This window comes from Apodemus sylvaticus, chromosome 7, assembly GCF_947179515.1.
Source record: "Apodemus sylvaticus chromosome 7, mApoSyl1.1, whole genome shotgun sequence".
Taxonomy (NCBI): Eukaryota; Metazoa; Chordata; class Mammalia; order Rodentia; family Muridae; genus Apodemus; species Apodemus sylvaticus.
Window position 1 is genome coordinate 80862267 of NC_067478.1, and position 19695 is coordinate 80881961.

General features: G+C 40.0%; 1 protein-coding gene across 1 annotated transcript in view; it reads left to right on the top strand.

Annotated features, from left to right (window-relative positions):
- The window catches only part of Nxpe2 (neurexophilin and PC-esterase domain family member 2), a 98083-nt gene extending 82228 nt beyond the window's left edge, over positions 1-15855 (top strand). The window contains exons 3-6 of the mRNA XM_052188412.1: positions 8110-8840; positions 11754-11815; positions 14151-14366; positions 14923-15855. Coding sequence (XP_052044372.1) covers positions 8110-8840; positions 11754-11815; positions 14151-14366; positions 14923-15458 — 1545 coding nt within the window. The 3' untranslated portion in view covers positions 15459-15855. The remainder of the gene's footprint in view (positions 1-8109; positions 8841-11753; positions 11816-14150; positions 14367-14922) is intronic.
- The last annotated feature ends 3840 nt before the right edge of the window (positions 15856-19695 follow it).

The following is a 19695-nucleotide window of genomic DNA, read 5'->3' on the forward strand; positions in this document are numbered from 1 at the left end:
CAAATGCTTTTTCAGCATCCAATGAAATGACCATGTGGTTTTTTTCTTTGAGTTTGTTTATGTAGTGGATTGCATTGATGGATTTCTGTATATTGAACCAACCCTGCATCCCTGGGATAAAGCCTACTTGATCATGGTGGATGATCGTTTTGATGTGTTCTTGGATTTGGTTGGCAAGAATTTTATTAAGTATTTTTGCATCGATGTTCATAAGGGAGATTGGTCTGAAGTTTTCTTTCTTTGTTGGATCTTTGTGTGGTTTTGGTATCAGCGTCATTGTGGCTTCGTAGAAGGAATTGGGTAGGGTTCCTTCTGTTTCTATTTTGTGGAATAGTTTGAAGAGTATTGGTGTTAGGTCTTCTATGAAGGTCTGATAGAATTCTGCACTGAAACCATCTGGTCCTGTGCTTTTTTTGGTTGGAAGACTTTCTATGACCCCTTCTATTTCTTTAGGGGTTCTGGGACTGTTTAGATCATCTATTTGGTCCTGATTTAATTTTGGTATTTGGTATCTGTCTAGGAAATTGTCCATTTCCTCCAGATCCTCCAGTTGTGTTGAGTATAGGCTTTTGTAGTAGGATCTGGTGATTTTTTGGATTTCCTCAGTTTCTGTTGTAAAACCTCCCCTTTCATTTCTAATTTTGTTAATTTGGATACTTTCTCTTTGCCCTTTGGTCAGTCTGGCTAAGGGTTTATCTATCTTGTTGATTTTCTCAAAGAACCAGCTCCTGGACTCGTTGATTCTTTGTATGGTTCTCGTTGTTTCCAATTGATTGATTTCAGCCCTGAGTTTGATGATTTCCTGTCTTCTACTCCTCCTGGGTGAAATAGCTTCTTTTTGTTCCAGGGCTTTCAGGTGTGTCATTAAGCTGCTAGTATATGCTCTCTCCATTTTCTTTTTGGAAGCACTCAGGGCTATGAGTTTTCCTCTTAGCACTGCTTTCATTGTGTCCCAAAAATTTGGGTATGTTGTGCCTTCATTTTCATTAAATTCTAAAAAGTCTCTGATTTCTTTCTTTATTTCTTCTTTGGCCAAGGTGTCATTGAGTAGAGTATTGTTCAGCCTCCATGTGTATGTGGGCTTTCTGTTGTTTTTGTTGCTATTGAAAACCACTCTTACACCATAGTGATCTGATATGAGGCATGGGATTAGTTCGATCTTCTTGTATTTGTTGAGGTTGGTCTTGTGACCAATTATATGGTCGATTTTGGAGAAGGTTCCATGAGGTGCTGAGAAAAAGGTATATTCTTTTGCTTTAGGGTGAAATGTTCTATAAATATCAGTCAAATCCAATTGGTCCAAAGCTTCAATTAGTTTTACTGTGTCCCTGTTTAGTTTCTGTTTTCTTGATCAGTCCATTGAGGAGAGTGGAGTGTTGAAGTCCCCCACAATTATTGTGTTAGGTGCAATGTGTGCTTTGAGCTTTAGTAAAGTTTCTTTTACGAATGAGGGTGCCCTTGTATTTGGAGCATAGATGTTCAGAATTGAAAGTTCTTCTTGGTGGACTTTTCCTTTGACCAGCAAGAAGTGTCCCTCAGTGTCTCTTTTGATGACTTTAGGTTGAAAGTCAATTTTATCTGATATTAGAATGGCTACTCCGGCTCGTTTCCCGAGACCATTGGCTTGTAAAATTGTCTTCCAGCCTTTTATTCTGTTTTGCCTTTGACATTTAGGTGTGTTTCCTGTCTGCAGCAAAATGTAGGGTCCTGTTTCCTTATCCAGTCTGTTAGTCTATGTCTTTTTATTGGGGAATTGAGTCCATTGATGTTAAGAGATATTAAGGAATAGAGATTATTACTTCATGTCATTTTTGATGTTATTTTTATATTTGAGTGATTATCTTCTTTTGGGTTTGATGAAGGAAGGTTACTATCTTACTTTTTCCAGGGTGTAGTTTCCCTCCTTGTATTGGAGTTTTCCTCCTATTATTCTTTGTAGAGCTGGGTTTGTGGAAAGATATTGTGTAAATTTGGTTTTGTCATGGATGTCTTGGTTTCTCCATCTATTGTGATTGAGAGTTTTGCTGGGTATCGTAGTCTTGGCTGACATTTGTGTTCTCTTAGAGTCTGCATGAGATCTTCCCAGGATCTTCTAGCTTTCATGGTCTCTGGTGAGAAGTCTGGTGTGATTCTGATAGGTCTTCCTTTATATGTTACTTGGCCTTTTTATCTTACTGCCTTTAATATTCTTTCTTTGTTTAGTGCATTTGGGGTTTTAATTATTATGTGGCGAGAGGTATTTCTGCTCAGATCCAGTCTGTTTGGAGTTCTGTAGGCTTCTTGTATATTCATAAGTATCTCTCTCTTTAAGTTGGGAAAGTTTTCTTCCATAATTTTGTTAAAGATATTTGCTTTCAGTTGTAACTCTTCACTCTCATCTATACCTATAATCCTTAGGTTTGGTCTTCTCATTGTATCCTGGATTTCCTGGATATTCTGGGATACAAGCTTTTTGTATTTTACATTTTCTTTGACTGTTGAGTCAATGGTTTCTATGGTATCTTCGGCATCTGAAATTCTTTCTTCCATCTCTTGTATTCTGTTGTTTATATTTGCATCTATGGCCCCTGATTTCTTCTCAAGGTTCTCTATCTCCAAAGTTGTCTCCCTTTGTGATTTCTTAGTTGTTTCTACTTCTGTTTTTAGATCCAGGATGGTTTTGCTCAGTTCCATCATTTGTTTGTTTGTGTTTTCCTATAATTCTTTAAGAGATTTTTGTGTTTCCTCTTTCATGACTTCTGCCTCTTGACTCAAGTTCTCCTGCATTTCTTTAAGTTTTTTTTTTTTTTTTTTTTTTTTTTTTTTGCGTTTCTTCTTTATTGGCTTCTATCTCTTGAGCCTTATTCTCCTGCATTTCTTTAAGTGATTTTTGTGTTTCCATTATACGGGTTTCTAGCTTATTCATGTTCCCCTGTATTTCTTTAAGAGATTCATTTATGTCCTGTTTGTGTTCTTCTAGCAGCATCATGATCAGTGATTTTAAATCCAAATCTTGTTTCTCTGGTGTGTTGGCATAACCAGGACTTGCTGATGTTGGAGAGTTTGGTTCAGATGCTGCCATATTGCCTAGATTTCTGTTAGTAGCGTTCCTGCGTTTGCCCTTTGCCATCTTGTTCTCTGGAGTTAGTTGGTCTTGTCCCTGGCTGGTTTTTGGGCCTCCTGAGTGGTTCTGGGGCTATTACTGCAACCCTATATGGCTGGGTTTCCCCTGTAGCTGATTGCTGATGTGCTGTCTTCCTCTTGGGTTCCCTTGCAGCTCTAGTGTGCTTTGCCCCAGATTGTGTCTGTGAACCAGATGGAGCCCGTTTGCACCTTCAGGGAGTGCTGATGGTGTATGCTGCCGGGACTTTTTCTGCCTGCTAATCACTCTGCTGGGCAGCCGATCTCCCAACTGGGTTGGTGCACACAAGGCTAGCCTGGCTGCTCAGGCCCTGGTAAAAGCCTGGGAGGCCAAGGTCCGAGCAAAGTTCCCCTCAGGCTATGACTGTTAATTAGGTCTGTCAAGTGGCCAGGATGGCGGGCGTGTGCGCTCGCGCTCCCTGAAAGTGCTGGGAGAGTCTGCTGGTCTAACTACCTCCTGGGCGGGTTGACACACAGATGGCCCACCAAGCCACCCAGTTCTTGGGGTCAGTCCAGGGCCTGTTGGGGCCTAGACCCCTGCTTTGTTAGCCTCCGGCTATGCCTGTTAGCCGGCTTTGCCTGCTAGAGCTCTCTGGAGTCCTGTTGGCAAAATGGTGGCGCACGCAGGCAAAAAAAAACCTCCTGGCTGGGTTGGCACCCCGATGGCCCCCCGAACAGCCCAGGGCCTGGGTGCAGGCCAACGCCTGTCGGGCTTAGACCCCCGCAATGTTGGCCTCGGGTTATGTTTGTGTACCTCAGTCTGTCCGATCTCTCTGGAGTCTGAAACCAAGATGGAGGCGAGTCTCTCGTGACTGGCGGGAGGCAGAGTTCTGATGTGGCTTCTCTGCGGTGAAAGGCACCGTAAATCTGCAGGTGCTTGCAGCCCGGCTGGCCAGCGAAGGTCGGTGGTCGTGGGTGCAGGGCCTAACTGGACCCTGTGTCGCCTTGGTTCCACTGCTGATGGCCCTTCGGCTGGACCAGCCACTGCTGCACTGCCACCACTGCCGCCGCCGCTCCCAGAATGTAAGTTTTACACTTCTTTACCTGGGTGTGAAGTTTGAATTTGATCCATTGTCAAAGGATTTCAGACTATGTAAACTGTAGTATTATGCCTCCCTTGTCCTTAGATTTGAAACTCAAACAGAACAAAAGCACAATAATCTCCTTGACTTCGGTTTAGGTCTTCAAGGTGGAAAGTCTCCCTAGACTGAAACCATCAGTGACAAAGACAGATTCCTTTTGATTTTCCAGGTCTGCTCTGACGTTTCTTGTATCATCTCTGAGCAGACCAGTCAGGACATTTTCCTCCAGTTCCCACAGATCCCTAAATGTCGGATGCAATCTGCTAAATTTGCCAATAACCCTCACACATACTTTGATTCACTCAGTCCTTCTCCATGAGTACATTAATGGCTCCAACACTACGTTCTGATTCAAGGAAACGTCTGAACAAAAGAGTCAGAGTGGTTAAAGAATTTTCCTGGTAGCAGTTGCCAAGATGGTGATTTAGTCTTCCTGAAGGGGTTTTTCCTTCCTTATAGGCTCAGGATCTGCTTCCAGCAAGGAGGAATGGTTGCCTAGGATAAAGTGCCATTGTTCACTGACCTCTCCTAACAGGAACTGAGTAGTGAAAGCCCAGGGGCCTTCAACCAAATGATCCTAGCTGGGCCACCAATTTTGTAGTCAAAGGCAGTGGATTTGCATGTTTGTGAGTACAAAGCCATAAAGAAAGAGAGCAAATGAAGAGTTATTTGCAGCAGATAAGGAAAGTACCAAGCTGTTTGCAAAGCAATGTTCTCTCTAAATAAAGCAAGCATGAGGATTTTATATGGGAGCCGTAAACACATTCTTATAGGAAAGTGGCAGGTAAGGCTGGACACTTTTCTGAGTATGTTCAGGGTACGCTCATAGACCGAGTCTAGGAAGAAACATGTATTGGTATGCTTAGCTCAAGGCTTCCTCGAAAGGCCAGAGGGCTGGGGAGATGATTCAGTTGGTAAAGTGTTTGCTATGTAAACATAAAGACCTGAATTTGGTTCCTCAACATTCATCTAAAGAAAAAGGCAAAGCAAGGTGTGGTAGCATCCGTTTGTAATCCCAGAACTACAGAGGACAGGATGAGGCCTGGGGCTTGCTGGCCAGACAGACTAGCTTAATCTGTGTTTTTCAGATTCAGAGAGAGAGCCTGTTTCAAAAAACAAGGCGAAGAGCAATTGAAGAAGACAACTGATATTAACTTCTGGCCTTCACATGTATCTGCACATACATATGTATGCATACATGAATATGTACAGAATATTTGCACATACACACACACAGGTATCAGGAATTAGAGTGACTTGGTGACTTTAGCTGGTGCATTGTAAGTTTTTTCATTACAGTTTAATTGAATAAGGAAAAGGAAGGATGGCTTTGAAGAGATAGACATCCATTATCTTTTAATGGGACATAGCTTCAAAGAGGCCGGCTCATTTAGTAATTAACAAATTGAAGGCAAGTCTGACTGACTGTGGGAGGTGAAGACTTGGAGCTAACCAGGTGCTGTGTATGAGGTTTGTACCACCTATTGAAGTAAAGTAGGAGGAATAATACTGAATCACAAAGGATACATTCAGATGTGAGTGTTTACCTTTAGGGCCTTTTAAGGTCATTTAAGTGGAGGTCTTCCTTAGACACATGATTGAATATAGAAATCTGCTGTTGAGAAATGTTCAGTTTTAAAATAATAGATTTATTAAGCATTAGACAGTTGGGAATCTGAGACATTGCCATGAGTGAGCTGTCGAGTGAGAAGAAAGTATCATTAATAATGAGGTAAAAAAGTAAACACTAAGTCAAATAATGCATGAGTGGGGGCAGAGAGAATGCCAACAGGAATGGGACAAACTCTCAAGATGCTTGACTTGTGGGAGTGTGGGATGGGCCAAAGAACAGGATCACAGTTAAAGGAGAAGAAGGCATTCAAATGGCTTGCCTCCTTTAGCATTAAAGACACTCGAGGGCCAGTGGGACATCTCAGTCAGGAAAGGTCCAAACCTGATGATGTGAGCTTACTCCCAAGACCCACATGGTAGAAGGAGAGAACTGATTTCCCGAAGTTGTTCTTTGACCTCCAAGTATGTGCTGTGCTGTGGCACATGCTCCCTCCAAAATAAACAAATGTAATAGAGATAGTTGAACAGATTTAAAATCATATGGTAATGATATAATAGAAGGAAATACCAAACAGTAAAGGAAATGTACAGAGTGATTGGTCACATTGAGTCAGATGTATTGGTGAGCATGAAAAAAAGATACATCTTACGATCTTTGGAAACAAATGGTATACAAATCAACATATAACAACCAGAAGCATGACTGTATATGAGCCACAAACTACTCAGTAAAGAACTTAAGACAAGAAACTCATGTATGCATGAGAAACAATATTTAAGGATATATTAAACCACATAGATAAAAGACCAGTACACTGAACATTGTAAAACATTAATGGAAGAAACTGAAGAAGGTACACTGAATAGAAAGCTAGAGTGTGTTCATGAATAACCATGAATGTTAAAGCTTCCATATGAGCCCAAACTATGGACAGAGTCAATGAAGTATTGATCAGAACTCCAAAGCTATTTTTAATAGAAATATAAAAAAATTATAAAATTTGTAAAGTATCATTAAAATCTCTGAACCTTCCAAAATAACAAAGCTGGAAGCATTTACACATCTGCTCTCCATATCTACCATAAAATATAGTCATCAAAACAGCATAAAGAGCCCAGAAACAAATCCATGCATTTATTGCCAGTTGTTTTGTGACAAAAATGCCAATGATGTACAGTGGAAGAAGGACAGTCTAAGAAATTGTATTGGGAAAATCGAAAATCTAAGCCTAAGAACATCATGCAGGAGGAAGCAAAGAGGCAAGGTTTGAAATTATACAACACTAGAAGCAAACAAGGGTAGTTTCTTGACATTGTTATTGGCAAAGATTTTTTTGAATAGAACTCCAAAGGGATATGAAAAGCTAAGACAAATGGGACTGCATCCTAAACCCATGTGGCCAAGAAAACAATCTACAGAGTAAAGCAGCAGCATACCACATGGGAAGACATTTGCAAGCTGTACATTAGATAAAGGGTCCATATGTGAAAGGAACTCAAAATTCAGTCGCAAGAAAGTGAACCACACTACAGGAAAATGCATAGAGGGCTGGAATAGATCATTTTCAGAGGAAGAAATATGAATATGAATATGTATGATTGGGTAATTTCATCACCATGACTCTACCATAAAGAGGTAATTCTATATACAAAAAATTGAGAAATATCCAAGTGTTATATTAAATAACTAGTATATACAATCAACTGGCTGTCTAAATCATAGGACTCATGGTCCATGGTGTTTGTCTGATGGAATATGCCAAATTCAATTAAGATAAAGATCACAAAAATTATTTATCAAGCTTTAAGTAGTTATAGTCTACAGTATAGTTGCTATAATTACAATGTAGTAAAAAATACAAATGAGAGGCAAAATAGGGAACATAAAATATATAGTACTATAAAACAGAACTTAGGTGAGATCATAATTTTAAATATTTGCTTTGTTTTCCAGATTTTGTATGATATCTTTACATGATTTTCATTTAAAAAGGAAGATAGATGAAAGGATTGGAAGATGAACAAACTTAGATTCAATAATAAAATAATATACACATACACATGCACATGCACAGGCACAGATACACACACACACACACACACACACACACACACACACAATTTTAAGGCAATGATTTCAAAAGAAAGTATCTGCTAGCAGTAGTAGGCACACTATGTGGAAATCAATTCCTCATTCCCTAACAGAAAACTAATGAGAACTAGTGTCTAATGTAATTTCATCCCACTAAAAGGCATAAAATGGGCCATACTAGCTTATATTGAAAGCATGCTCTCTTAACTGCTGTTAGTAAATGTGTCCTTTTCAATACCTCAGTTTATGTTTCACGTAAACAACCCCATCATTCTGAGACGATGGCGCATCTTCAAGGAGTTCTTAGACTTGGAAGAGCTTCAGAACACACCAGCCTCAGTAGAGGCAGAGCTGGAAGTCACAGAAATACTGGAGAAGCTAAACCAGCAGATCCCACCCAGACCTTTCCTCAACCAGAGCAGCACCACCAGTGCCAAACAGAGCACGGCCACCATCCACAACCCTCAGCACACATACTGCATAGGAGACAAGCTGGACATCTTGCTGGTGGCCAAGGACTATTTGGGTCACAGGAAGGAATATGGTGGGGATTTCCTGAGGGCCAGGATGTCCTCCCCAGCCCTGAAGGCAGGCGCTTCTGGAAAGGTGACGGACTTCAACAATGGCACCTACCTCGTCAGCTTCACTCTGTTCTGGGAGGGCCCAGTCTCCCTGTCTATCCTGCTCATGCACCCCAGTGAAGGGGTGTCAGCTCTCTGGAGAGCAAGAAACCAAGGCTATGGCAGAATTATCTTCACTGGCCAGTTCCTTAATGGCACCTCCCCTGTCCTCACCGAATGTGGCCTTACCTTAAACACAAGTGCAGAACTGTGTCAATATCTGGATGACCGAGATCACGAAGCCTTCTACTGCTTGAAGCTTCCAGGTGTCCCCTGTGAGGCCCTCACCCACATGACAAGCAAGAATAGTGATGTCTCCTACCTCAGCCTTAAGGAGAAGCTCCTTTTGCAGAGGTAAACATGGCTTCAAATTCATTAAGGACTACAGGAAGGTAGACTGAATCTCACCGAGCTGTTGAATCCATTAATACTGACTCATCAAGCTGTTAGGTAGGTCAATTATAGTTAGGTCCATCCTCCAGAGGTAGCTCATCTGGCATTCAGGGTCACCACTGGGACTGCTGGCTGAAGGGTGTGCCACAGTGACATGCCCTACACAGTACAGATGTCTAGTTTCCCCCCATGTATGGTGATTCCAGATTCAATACTTCTTTTTTTATGAGCTAGTATTGCCTATAATGTATTCATGAAATACTGTACCATGTACTAGTAACTAAATAAGCAGGATCATTCCTCGGTTTACTCTGTGATTCAATCCAACTAAACATCAACTCTTAGAAATTGTGCCTCTTTATGGCCTTCCGAACTCACTCACTTCTGTCTGTCACTGGTGTCTCTCATAGATGAGCTATCATCTGGCTTCAGTTGGATGGTACCAGTGATCTGAGATGCTTCACTCTGTCCTCACCCATGGTTCTCTTGATCTTTACTCCACACCAAAGCTTATGTCTCTAAAATGCAAGTTTGTTAATAATATATTAACTTTTCTTTGTTTAAAACCCTTACTATGGCTGCGCAGTTCTGAGGGTGGAACTCAGACTCTAACCTGTCTACAGGCTTCTTGTCTCATGTCCGTTTTGTCCTCCTCTCTGTCAATCAAGCTGAACACCTATTTCACGAGTTGCCTTTCCAATCCCTTGGGTTGTTTCCTGATCACTCTTTTGAAGAGCCTTCGGCTCTACATCCCAAGAACTACTGCTGTTGGGAGGACTTGTTTTTATGATGTGTCCAGGAGAGCAACTGGACAGAACATCACCCTGGAAATTCAAGTTCAACTCCAGTCCAAACATGGAGACATAAGAGAGTAGGGTACAACTGACTCTCCTTCTCTATCAGACTCCAGTTCTTCCCCCCATAACCCCCTTCTCTTGATTTCCTCCCAAAACTCATGAAGAGATCTATAGTTTTGTCCTAGGGATTGGCTAAAAGAGGCCACTGGCCTTTTCAAATGTTTATTTTTAATTTGAAAAATGATGATAATGGGACCGCTGGAGAGATGGCTCAGTGGTTAAGAGCATTTAGTGCTCTTCAGAGGACGTGGGTTCAATTCTCAGAACCCACATGGCAGCTTACAGTAATCTAGAATTGTAGATCCATGGGATTCAATGATATTTTCTGGCCTCCATGGGCACAGATATATATGTAGACAAAACACCCACACATATAAAATAAAATAAAAATTAAAGTTACAAACAGAAATTTAAAAAAGAAAAGATGATCTTAGAGATATAGAAAGAATTTTTTTTTCAGTGACTATCTCAGAACCACCTCTTATCCTCAGAGAATGGGTCATCTATGTTTAATTTCTGTCCTTCTCACTGGCCACATCTCAACCTTTCTCTTAAGGTAGACTTCATCAAGCCTGGATTGGAAGACCCATCCTGATATAGTCCCCTGGTTATGTGTCAGGAAATCCAAAGTTCCCAAGTGCCTGGAAACTCTATATTTAATATTACAGTACTTTTCTATAATAATGCATGCACATATAATTATTAAAAAGACACATTAAAATAAGTACACTTATACAACCACCAGCACATACTTTAATCCTAATTGTAAGACAGTGTCAAATTTGGCTTTTGGAACCAAATTGACAACATGGCCAGGTCTTGATAGCTTACAATATTCAGCTTACCTGGGTTGGATGAAAGAGAATAAATCTTAGACTGTAATACACACTATTCTCACTTAGCCTGAAAGCCCCTTTCTTGGGATCCCCAATCCTCTTCGGTGTTAGACAATATATCTCCTTTTTCTTTGTCAGATGTCTCTGCAGAGCTGGTTTTGCAGTTCCTACCTCTCCCTCAGCTCTAATTCTGCAGAGTCCCACCTTCCTCCAGCCAGAATTCACTCTTAAGCAAATTAAGTCTGATCTCACATGATATAGTCACCATTGAATTTTTTAGAACTGATGCCTGGAGGTGGTACTTACGAGGCTAGACATTTGGAAATATAATAGCACATAAGAGTGACTTCATTCCTACTCTCAAGGAGATATTCAACTATGGAAAGCAGACTTCCAAAGGACTTGGGAAAAACTGGTGAGGATGAAGCTGGAGAGGTGGATATGCATAGGAGGTGGTGTGTGGCCTGGTATTTATTCTGTAGGCCATTGACGAGAAGTCATATGAGGGATAATGAAATAGGTTGGGCTCAAGCAAAGGACCAGAAAGGTAATATAATAATAACCTAGGTTAGTGTTGTCAGAGTAATGAATGTCCCTGTAGCTTCAGCTTCACCCAAGAAGTGAAAAAAACCAAGTTTTTGAATTTGAGGTGGAACACAGAATCAGAAACTCTGAGAGTGAGGCTCTTCAGTAGGAGAAGCATTCTCCCAGAAAGAGCTTGGTGAGGGCCTGATTTACTGCAGGTGGCAAAGGTAAAGGGATTAGCAGGCATACAACAATCACACAGGAGTGTCCAACCTTGGGACACTGACATGACAACTGTGCTCTACAAATATGCTGGGCCACGTCTCTCACTCGAGATTCATGAAGCGTCAGGTTGGATATGCCTGAGAGCTAAAAATGAAAGGATGGGTAGCCAGCTAGAGACATAGATGCACACAGAGATTTGGGTGATTGCATACAGAGGATACATGACACCCCGGATTTCCAGATTTCCCCACCATTAGTAGGGAAACCATTTTCTAAAATAGTGACCCATTTCTCTTATCAGAATGCCTAACATGTGTCAAATATAATAATAACAACAACATTCACAGAGTGCTTCAATTCATCTTAACCAGAGACTCATTCTTAAAGATCTGGACAGATGTTAGGATAACTTATCTTCCCATTTCTTGAAGGTTCAACATAGCAGTTGAAGTGGTGAAGAATTTGTCCATCATGGTTTCACCGTGTAACAACAGTAAGTCCAGTGTGTTCTTACCAACTTATTAATGGAGATAAGAGCCTTACTTTGAGACATATATATTCTACTTTAAACATTTTGAGTTCTTATTTTCTGGGACAAATGAGATACCCTGGGTTTTTTTTTTAAAGGGATTTTCTGCTTGGAAAATATTTAAAAAATTTAAAAATATATTTATTTTATTCTATGTGTGTTTTGCCTGCCTATATGTATGTGTATCATGTGTGTGCAATGCTGGAAGAAATCAGAAGAGGGCAACAGATCTCTTGGAACTAGAAGATGGTTGTGAGCTATTGTGTGGTTGCTGGAGTTGAACTCTGATCTTCTGCAGGAGAAGCAGTCTCAGAAAGTATTTTCACAGTAATTTTCATCATGAATAAGATAACAAAATTCTAGGGAATTACAGCTGCCCCTACTCAAAATGTTCAGGCTATATATATTAACATTTTAGGGCTATTCTTCAAAATCAACAGTTGGGTGCTGGTACTATGCTAAAATATCTCCAAAGTGCTGAGAAAAAAATGTACAATTTTCCATTGTATTATAATTTCCCTTTTAGCTAAACTATACACCTTAAGATTCTATGAGCTGGCAATTCTGTGGCTCAGCTTTTTAACGCATGGACTGTAGTGGCTAGTACAAAGTTAGCCTGTTTGTAAAGTGGTTTTGCTGCCCTGGAATCCAAGTGAATTTCAGAAAAGTTCACTACTATTATGCCAGCCAACAGGTACACATGGACTCATCACCCTTTCTTTTTATGCATTCATCAAATTCATAAAGGGAAGACTTACTGTATAAAAACTATTCTGCTAAGCCGAGCGGAGGGCATAGGTGGAAATAAGCCATGGGTCTTGCAGTTCACAGTCTCTAAGAAAAGCAGACCCTTCTCCACTTGGGAAACCTCTAGCCATGGCCAATATTTATAAGAAAGACAGTCCATCATCTCTTGCAGCAACTTGAGTTGTCATCACAGTACCGTCTCTTGCCGATTTCTATTAAAGTCAGGAAGTTTTTAATAAGATAATGCCAGGCTGTTGTTGCTATTCTCATTGTCATTGCAGTAATAATTATTAGAGTCACTAACATATCTGATATATATGCAATTCAATACGGATTAACGTAATTCCCTCAACCCCAAAGATGAAATTGTGTTTTCTAAAGTAACATATATAATGCTGCCAACCCTAGTTTCCTTTGTTGCTCTGACAAACACCACGAGAAAAAGCAACTTAGGAGAGGAAGGTTTATTTGGCTTATACGTCTAGGTTCCATTACAGTGGGAAGCCAGGGCAGAAATTCAAGTAGGAACCTGGAATGAGGCCTGCTTAATATTCTACAAAGAATTGCCTCTGGCCAAAGAACTCATTTCTCAGCCAAAGAACTCATTTCTCAGCCAAAGAACTCATTTCTCAGCCAAAGCAGGAGCTAGGGAGAAATCTTCTCATTACTTTGCTCACAGGCTCCTGCTCAGCTAGCTTTCCTATACAACCCATATTTCAAGGGAATGGAACCACCCACTGTGGGCCGGTTCCTCTTACATCACTTGAAAATCAAGGGACATGCCCACAGACTAATACGACTCTGATGCTCCTCGGTTGAGACTGCCCTCCTCAGGTGACTTTACTCTGTGTCAAGTTGACACCTTCCTGGATGGAACACTCAGTATGGGTTGATGAAGACAGTTTGAGATATAGAACAGTGGAGTGTTAAGAAAGGAGATCACAATCCCATTGTTTTTCTGTAGATGGCAGAACACAGTGAGAATGTCATGTTCAGTCTTAGACACAATAAAACATTTAAAGTGTTTTATTATTATTATTATTATTATTATTAACCAGGGAACACAATTTTAGCACAAAGATTATAGGACTCTCACTTCCCAAGTGCATTTAAGCTCTTCCATGAGTTAACATCTTGAGAATGAGGAGAGCTGAAATTTTACTAAGGCCAATGTAACTGTTGGAATATTCGTCTGGACCACTGAGTCCTGTTTGCAGTTTCTTCCCCATGTAGTTAACTGTTCCACCCCTGAGTGGCTCTGGGGACAAGGTAGATTCCAGGGAAACACTGCAAAGCCTCAAGAGAGAACAGATCCCTGCTCTAAGAAGAGCTAGCAGGTAACATTTTATTCATCCCTTGAACACAATTAATATTAATTAAATAAATATTTGTAGAAGTAAGGGAGGCAGACATAGAGAAGAAAACAGGGATGATAAAAGAGGGAGAAGAAGAGGATGAGGGAACTAGCTTAAGTATTTAAGATACTTTGTGATCATAAAAAATTACTGATTCTGGGATTTTTATTTTTATTTTTTGTTGTTGTTGTTGTCAGAGACCGAGAATAAGAAAAAGAAATGTCAGATTGGAATGGAGACTCCTTTCCCTGGTGGCTACACTTTTAAAGGAAGGTGGATTACAGCACATTGTGAACAGAACGAGTTCAGGGAGATAAAAGATATAAATAATTGCTTGTCAAGAAAACTGATCTACCTCATGGGTGATTCAACACTGCGCCAGTGGATTTACTACTTACACAAAGTTGTAAAAAGTATGTTTCAGATTTAGTTTGAATTTATACTCGTGTTGAGGAGTTTTTAATAATATAATAATAATAATTGCTCTCATCTTATCTTTATTTTATTGTTTTTTTCTCTTTATGTGTATGGATGTTTTGCCTGTATGTGCCATGTGCATGCAGTGCCCATAGAAGCCAGAAGAGGTTATCAGATCCCTTTCAACTGGAATTAAAATTCCTTGTTCCAAATAACCATGTGGTTGCTGGGAATCTAACTTGGATCCTCTGGTTCCAATCACTGCTCTTAACTGCTGAACCATCTCTCTAGCCCTAGGCTTTAAGTTTTAATAAAAGCTATATTTTAGGTGTTTAATCATAGGCACTAGCACTATCTTTCCTATTCACGTATTCTAAGACAATTTTCAAAAAGTTGTAAAGGTTCTAAGGCAGCTGATATAAATTTGCTGTCTTGTGTAAGTATCAGTTCTTTAGTTAGAAGTCATCATGGTGAGAGTTTTACAGATTGTGTGTACTTTAAAATGATGCTATTTCTTTTTGTTAAAAGTTTTATTGATTTGTTTCCCATCAGCCTTAACATTTTTTGATCATCATGGAGCCGGGCTCTTTAAAACTCACGTTCTTCTGGATACTGAACGACATATTTTGGTTCAGTGGAAAAAACACAGCCATCCCTTTGTTACTAAAAAGCTGTTTTCCATGAAAGATGACAACTATATCCCTCGGGAAATTGACCAGGTGGCAGGAGACAGTGGTACAGCAATTGTCATTAGTTTTGGCCAACACTTCAGACCCTTTCCCATCAATGTTTTCATCCGTAGGGCCATCAACGTGAAAAAGGCCATAGAGAGACTCTTCTTACGGAGCCCTGAGACCAAGGTGATAATTAAAACGGAAAACATCAGAGAAATAAATGAAAATGTAGAGATATTCAGTGACTTCCACGGAAGCATTCAGAACCTTATTATAAGGGACATTTTCAGGGACCTCAATGTGGGTATCATTGATGCTTGGGACATGACAATTGCATATCGCAGTGAGGATGTCCATCCACCTGACAGTGTGATTGAAAGTCAGATTGGCATGTTCTTAAATTACATTTGCTAGAGGATCTTAAGGTGCAGAAAACTACTCTAGCCCCGCCCCCATTTCTGTTCTCTCTGATCTCATAGGTATTTGCATACACAACACAATCTAACTCATGAAGGAGCGAATATTGAGAATTGTAGTTAAATGTACATAACATAACATTTGCCATTCAAATCACTTTTGATCCTGCAACTCAGCAGTGCTAAGTGAAGTCCTATGTCATACTACCATCATTACAATCCACTTTTTGAACAGTTTTACTCATCCTAAATAGAAATATCAAACCCATTAAACACCCACTCACCACTTCCTCTGAACCTCAGACTTTAGCATCTACAGCTATTCTTTCTACCTCTACAAATCTGACTGTTTTAAACACCTCATATAAATGAAATAATAAAAGTCATTGAACTCATGCCTGGCTTGTTTCACTTAGCACACTGTCTTTAAGGTTCACCCTTGTCAAATGTGTGAGAATGTCTTCCTTTTCAAAGAGGGAATATAATTTCTTTCTCTGTATGTACTGTACTTTGATTTTTGGTTTATTTGTTGATGAACATTTAGTTTGTTTTTGCCTTTTGGGCATTGTATATCACAGGGCTGTGGATTCAGAGGGTTGGACATTCAAAGGCTTGTTTCCTCTTCTAAGCTTGCTGTTTAAATAGTAAATTATCATTATGCATTTCTTATTTTTTAAATATTATTAATTATTTAAATTATAAATAATTTAAATGTGTGAGTGTCTATCAGTGAATGTCAGGTGTGTTTGAAGATGTCCACAGAGACTAGAAGAGGGCTTCAGATCCTCTGTAGTTGGAGTTATGGGTGGTTGTGATTTGCATGATGTGGTTGCTGGGAACTGAACTTGGGTCCTCTGGAAGTGTGTGGCAAGTGCTCTTACCCATCCAGCCATCCCTCAAGCCACTGCTGTCCTTACTTTAAAGGCAGTCCAGAAACACATAGCTTTGATGATCTGCTCAGACAAAAGTTAATGCTTAGAAGAAAACTTCACAGGACACAATAGCAGTGTTCCTGCTTAGAAAAATTCCTTAAGATTTGATAACCAATTGTTGCATGGATTCCACCATGATTTAGGGCCACAGTCCAAAGTCCACAAACTCATTGTGTACAATCAACTTCACATTTTGAGACTATATAGACTTTAAGGTTCTGATTCTAGGAGAACCAAGAAGTGTGATGCAGGAGTCTCTCCAACGGCCTCAGGTAACTTTATAAGTTTTCTAGAATCTTTCTCTTGATAGAAAATATAATTTTCTATGTCTCAAGATTTGATATACTTTTATCAACGATAGTTCCCATGTTTGGATCATGTTTGTGAGTGAAACAAAGTAAAATTATGTTATGACATTAACGCAATGGTCAGGCCATACAGATTTGGATTAGACTCTAAACAACCCACAATAAAAATATAAAAATCAAATTTTCTTTCCTTCAAATTTATTTTATGTTTAATTGGGTGTGTGTGGGAGAATGGGTGTGGGTGTGGGTGTGGGTGTGTACATATGAACACAAGTGCCAAGGAAATCAGAAGAGGGCGCTAGTTAGATCCCCTGGAGCTGGAATTGCAGGCAGGTGTGAGCTGCTAGGACTCAGATCCTCTGGGTCCTTTTTCCTTTCCTTTCCTTTCCTTTCCTTTCCTTTCCTTTCCTTTCCTTTCCTTTCCTTTCCTTTCTCCTTTCCTCTCCTCCTCCTCCCCTCTCTTCCCTCCCTCCCTCCCTCCTCCTTCTCTCTCTCTCTCTGTCTCTCTGTCTCTCTGTCTCTCTCTCTCTCTCTCTCTCTCTCTCTCTCTCTCTCTCTCTCTCTCTCTGTGTGTGTGTGTCTAGGTCAAAGGGCACCTTGGGTATTCATCAGGTACCTTCCATTTTTTTGTTTGCTCTATGGTTGGGCTTCGGATCTCTACTTTACCATGTCCTCATTATTTGAATTGTAAGCATGTACCACTATGCCATTGGGACAAAGGCGTTCTGGGGAGCCTAACTTGGACCTTCACACAAACACTTTACTAACAAAGGCTCTCCCCAGGCCCTCAAAATCTGCTCTTGGTCTGAGCTCCTCATTGGTTCTCATTCTTCCAATAGTAGGGTTCGGTATAAACCCTAGCTTCCAAACACTGCACCATTGATTGGTTAATGAGTTTTAATCTTCATGGCAAGGTCTCCTTAATTTCCTTCATTAGAATTTTGGTGTGTGGTGATTTCTAGTCTCCTTACACTGTTTCTTCAAATGCACTGGTACATCCTTAAATCACCCACAGCATCTTCTACAGATACCATTTCTCACCTTAACAATCTGCATGCTCTAATTTAAGTCAGCCCAGAATAGCTATTACTCTTTCTCTAGAGTTGAGCTGTATCCCATGATAGATACAACATGTCTTTGTTATAACTAAAAATTCTATTATTCTTCAGTGGACTGGTCACATTCCAAGGGATCAATAGCCACAGATGCAAAGGGGCCCTGTACCATAGCACCGTTTGCTTAGATTTTTCTTTAGACAGTGCTTTTCATGTTTTGTTAGAATATTTGGGTGTTTTTCAAAAACAACTCTAGTGTGGCCCAGGGAAATGGGTCATTTGGGAGGTTGCTTGACCAGCAGGCATGAGGTCCTGGTTTAATACAAGCGCATAAGCTGGCCATGGTGGCACATACATGTAATCCCAGCTTTCAGGAGATAAGGTCAGGAAGGTCAGGTGTTTAAGGTCGTCCTGGGCTATAAAGCAAGTTTGAGGTCAGATTAGGCTATAAGAAACCCCATAATCAATCAATCAATCAATCAATCAATCAATCAATCAATGTAGTAATAGTTTAACATTTTTATGCTGAATAAAAAAATACTCTATCAGATGTTGGTGGACTATTCCTGACTTTTAAGTAATTTACTTCTTTTTTAAGCTTTTAAAAGAAATTCTGAGATCTAAATAGTTCCTAGTATTCTACCCTTGAAGCGATAGCTTTAGGTTATAGTAGATATTGACTATGCTGTTAACACATAATGACTTGCACAAGCCATTTGAATTCATAGAGACATTCTTTACTGTTATTATCAAGTGTTTTTCCGCAAACCCATTTCTGCACAATGGAGTGAAACAAAACTAGAAATCAATAGCAGAAGGAAAACACATCCTATGATATGCAGAAGTTAAACAGTGCTCTCTTAAACAACCAACAGGTCAAGGAGGAAGATTTAAAACTATCTGGAGACAGATGAAGATGCAGCCACAGCATCTCAAAGTGTATGGAGCAGAATGAAAGTGATTGTGAAAGGGAGGTTCCTGGCAGGAGATGTGGCAGCCAGCCATGTGACTCCATGCCCCCAAAGAGTGAGGCAAAGAGAAAACTCAGCCCAAGTTGGCAGAAGGAAGGGAAAATTGTTTAGAACAGAGACCAGTGAGAATAAACGTATGGAATAAACAGCAGACAACTCAAAAAATTAAGTTGCTTTTGTTGAAAATGTAAAACAAACAAACAAACACAAACATTTTAAAGGAGAGAGAGGAGGGAGAGAGAGAGATAGAGAGAGAGACAGAGAGACAGAGACAGAGTGAGACAGAGAGAGAATGCTAAAATTACAAGTGTTAAAGAATACATTAGAACTGATGTCACAGAAATAAGGACATGACGGATGATCACAAACAGTTATGCTCTGAGGTTGAGAGATGGCTCAGTGGTTAAGAGCACTGGCAGCTCACACAGAGGACCCAGGTTTGATTCCAAGCACCCACATGGTGGTTCCCAACTATCTTTAATTCCAGGTCAGGAGATCTGAAGCTCTCTTCTGGCCTCTGTAGGCATCAGACACATCCATGGTACATGGATATACATATATATGAATATACATACATACATATATACATACATACACATAGGTAAACACTCACACAAAATAAATAAATAAATAAAAAATTTTTTAAAATGATTATTTAAAATAAATTACATTCTAGCAAATTCTGTAACTGAAAAAGTTGAGAAATTTCTGAAAATATACAACCTGTTAAGGTTAAATCATGAAGAAATAAAAACGAAAACTTCCAGCACATCCTTGTAACTGGAAGGACAGGGAGATTGTCCAATAAATAAAAGGTTAGGAGTAGCTGGTTCCACAGGAATTGCCACCAAGCACTGAAAAAGTGAACATTGATCTTTCTCAAATTCTAAACAAGAAGAGGATGCGACCCCAAACTCACTATGGGACGTCAGCTTTACCCAGATACAATGCCAGACGCGGACTCCAGCC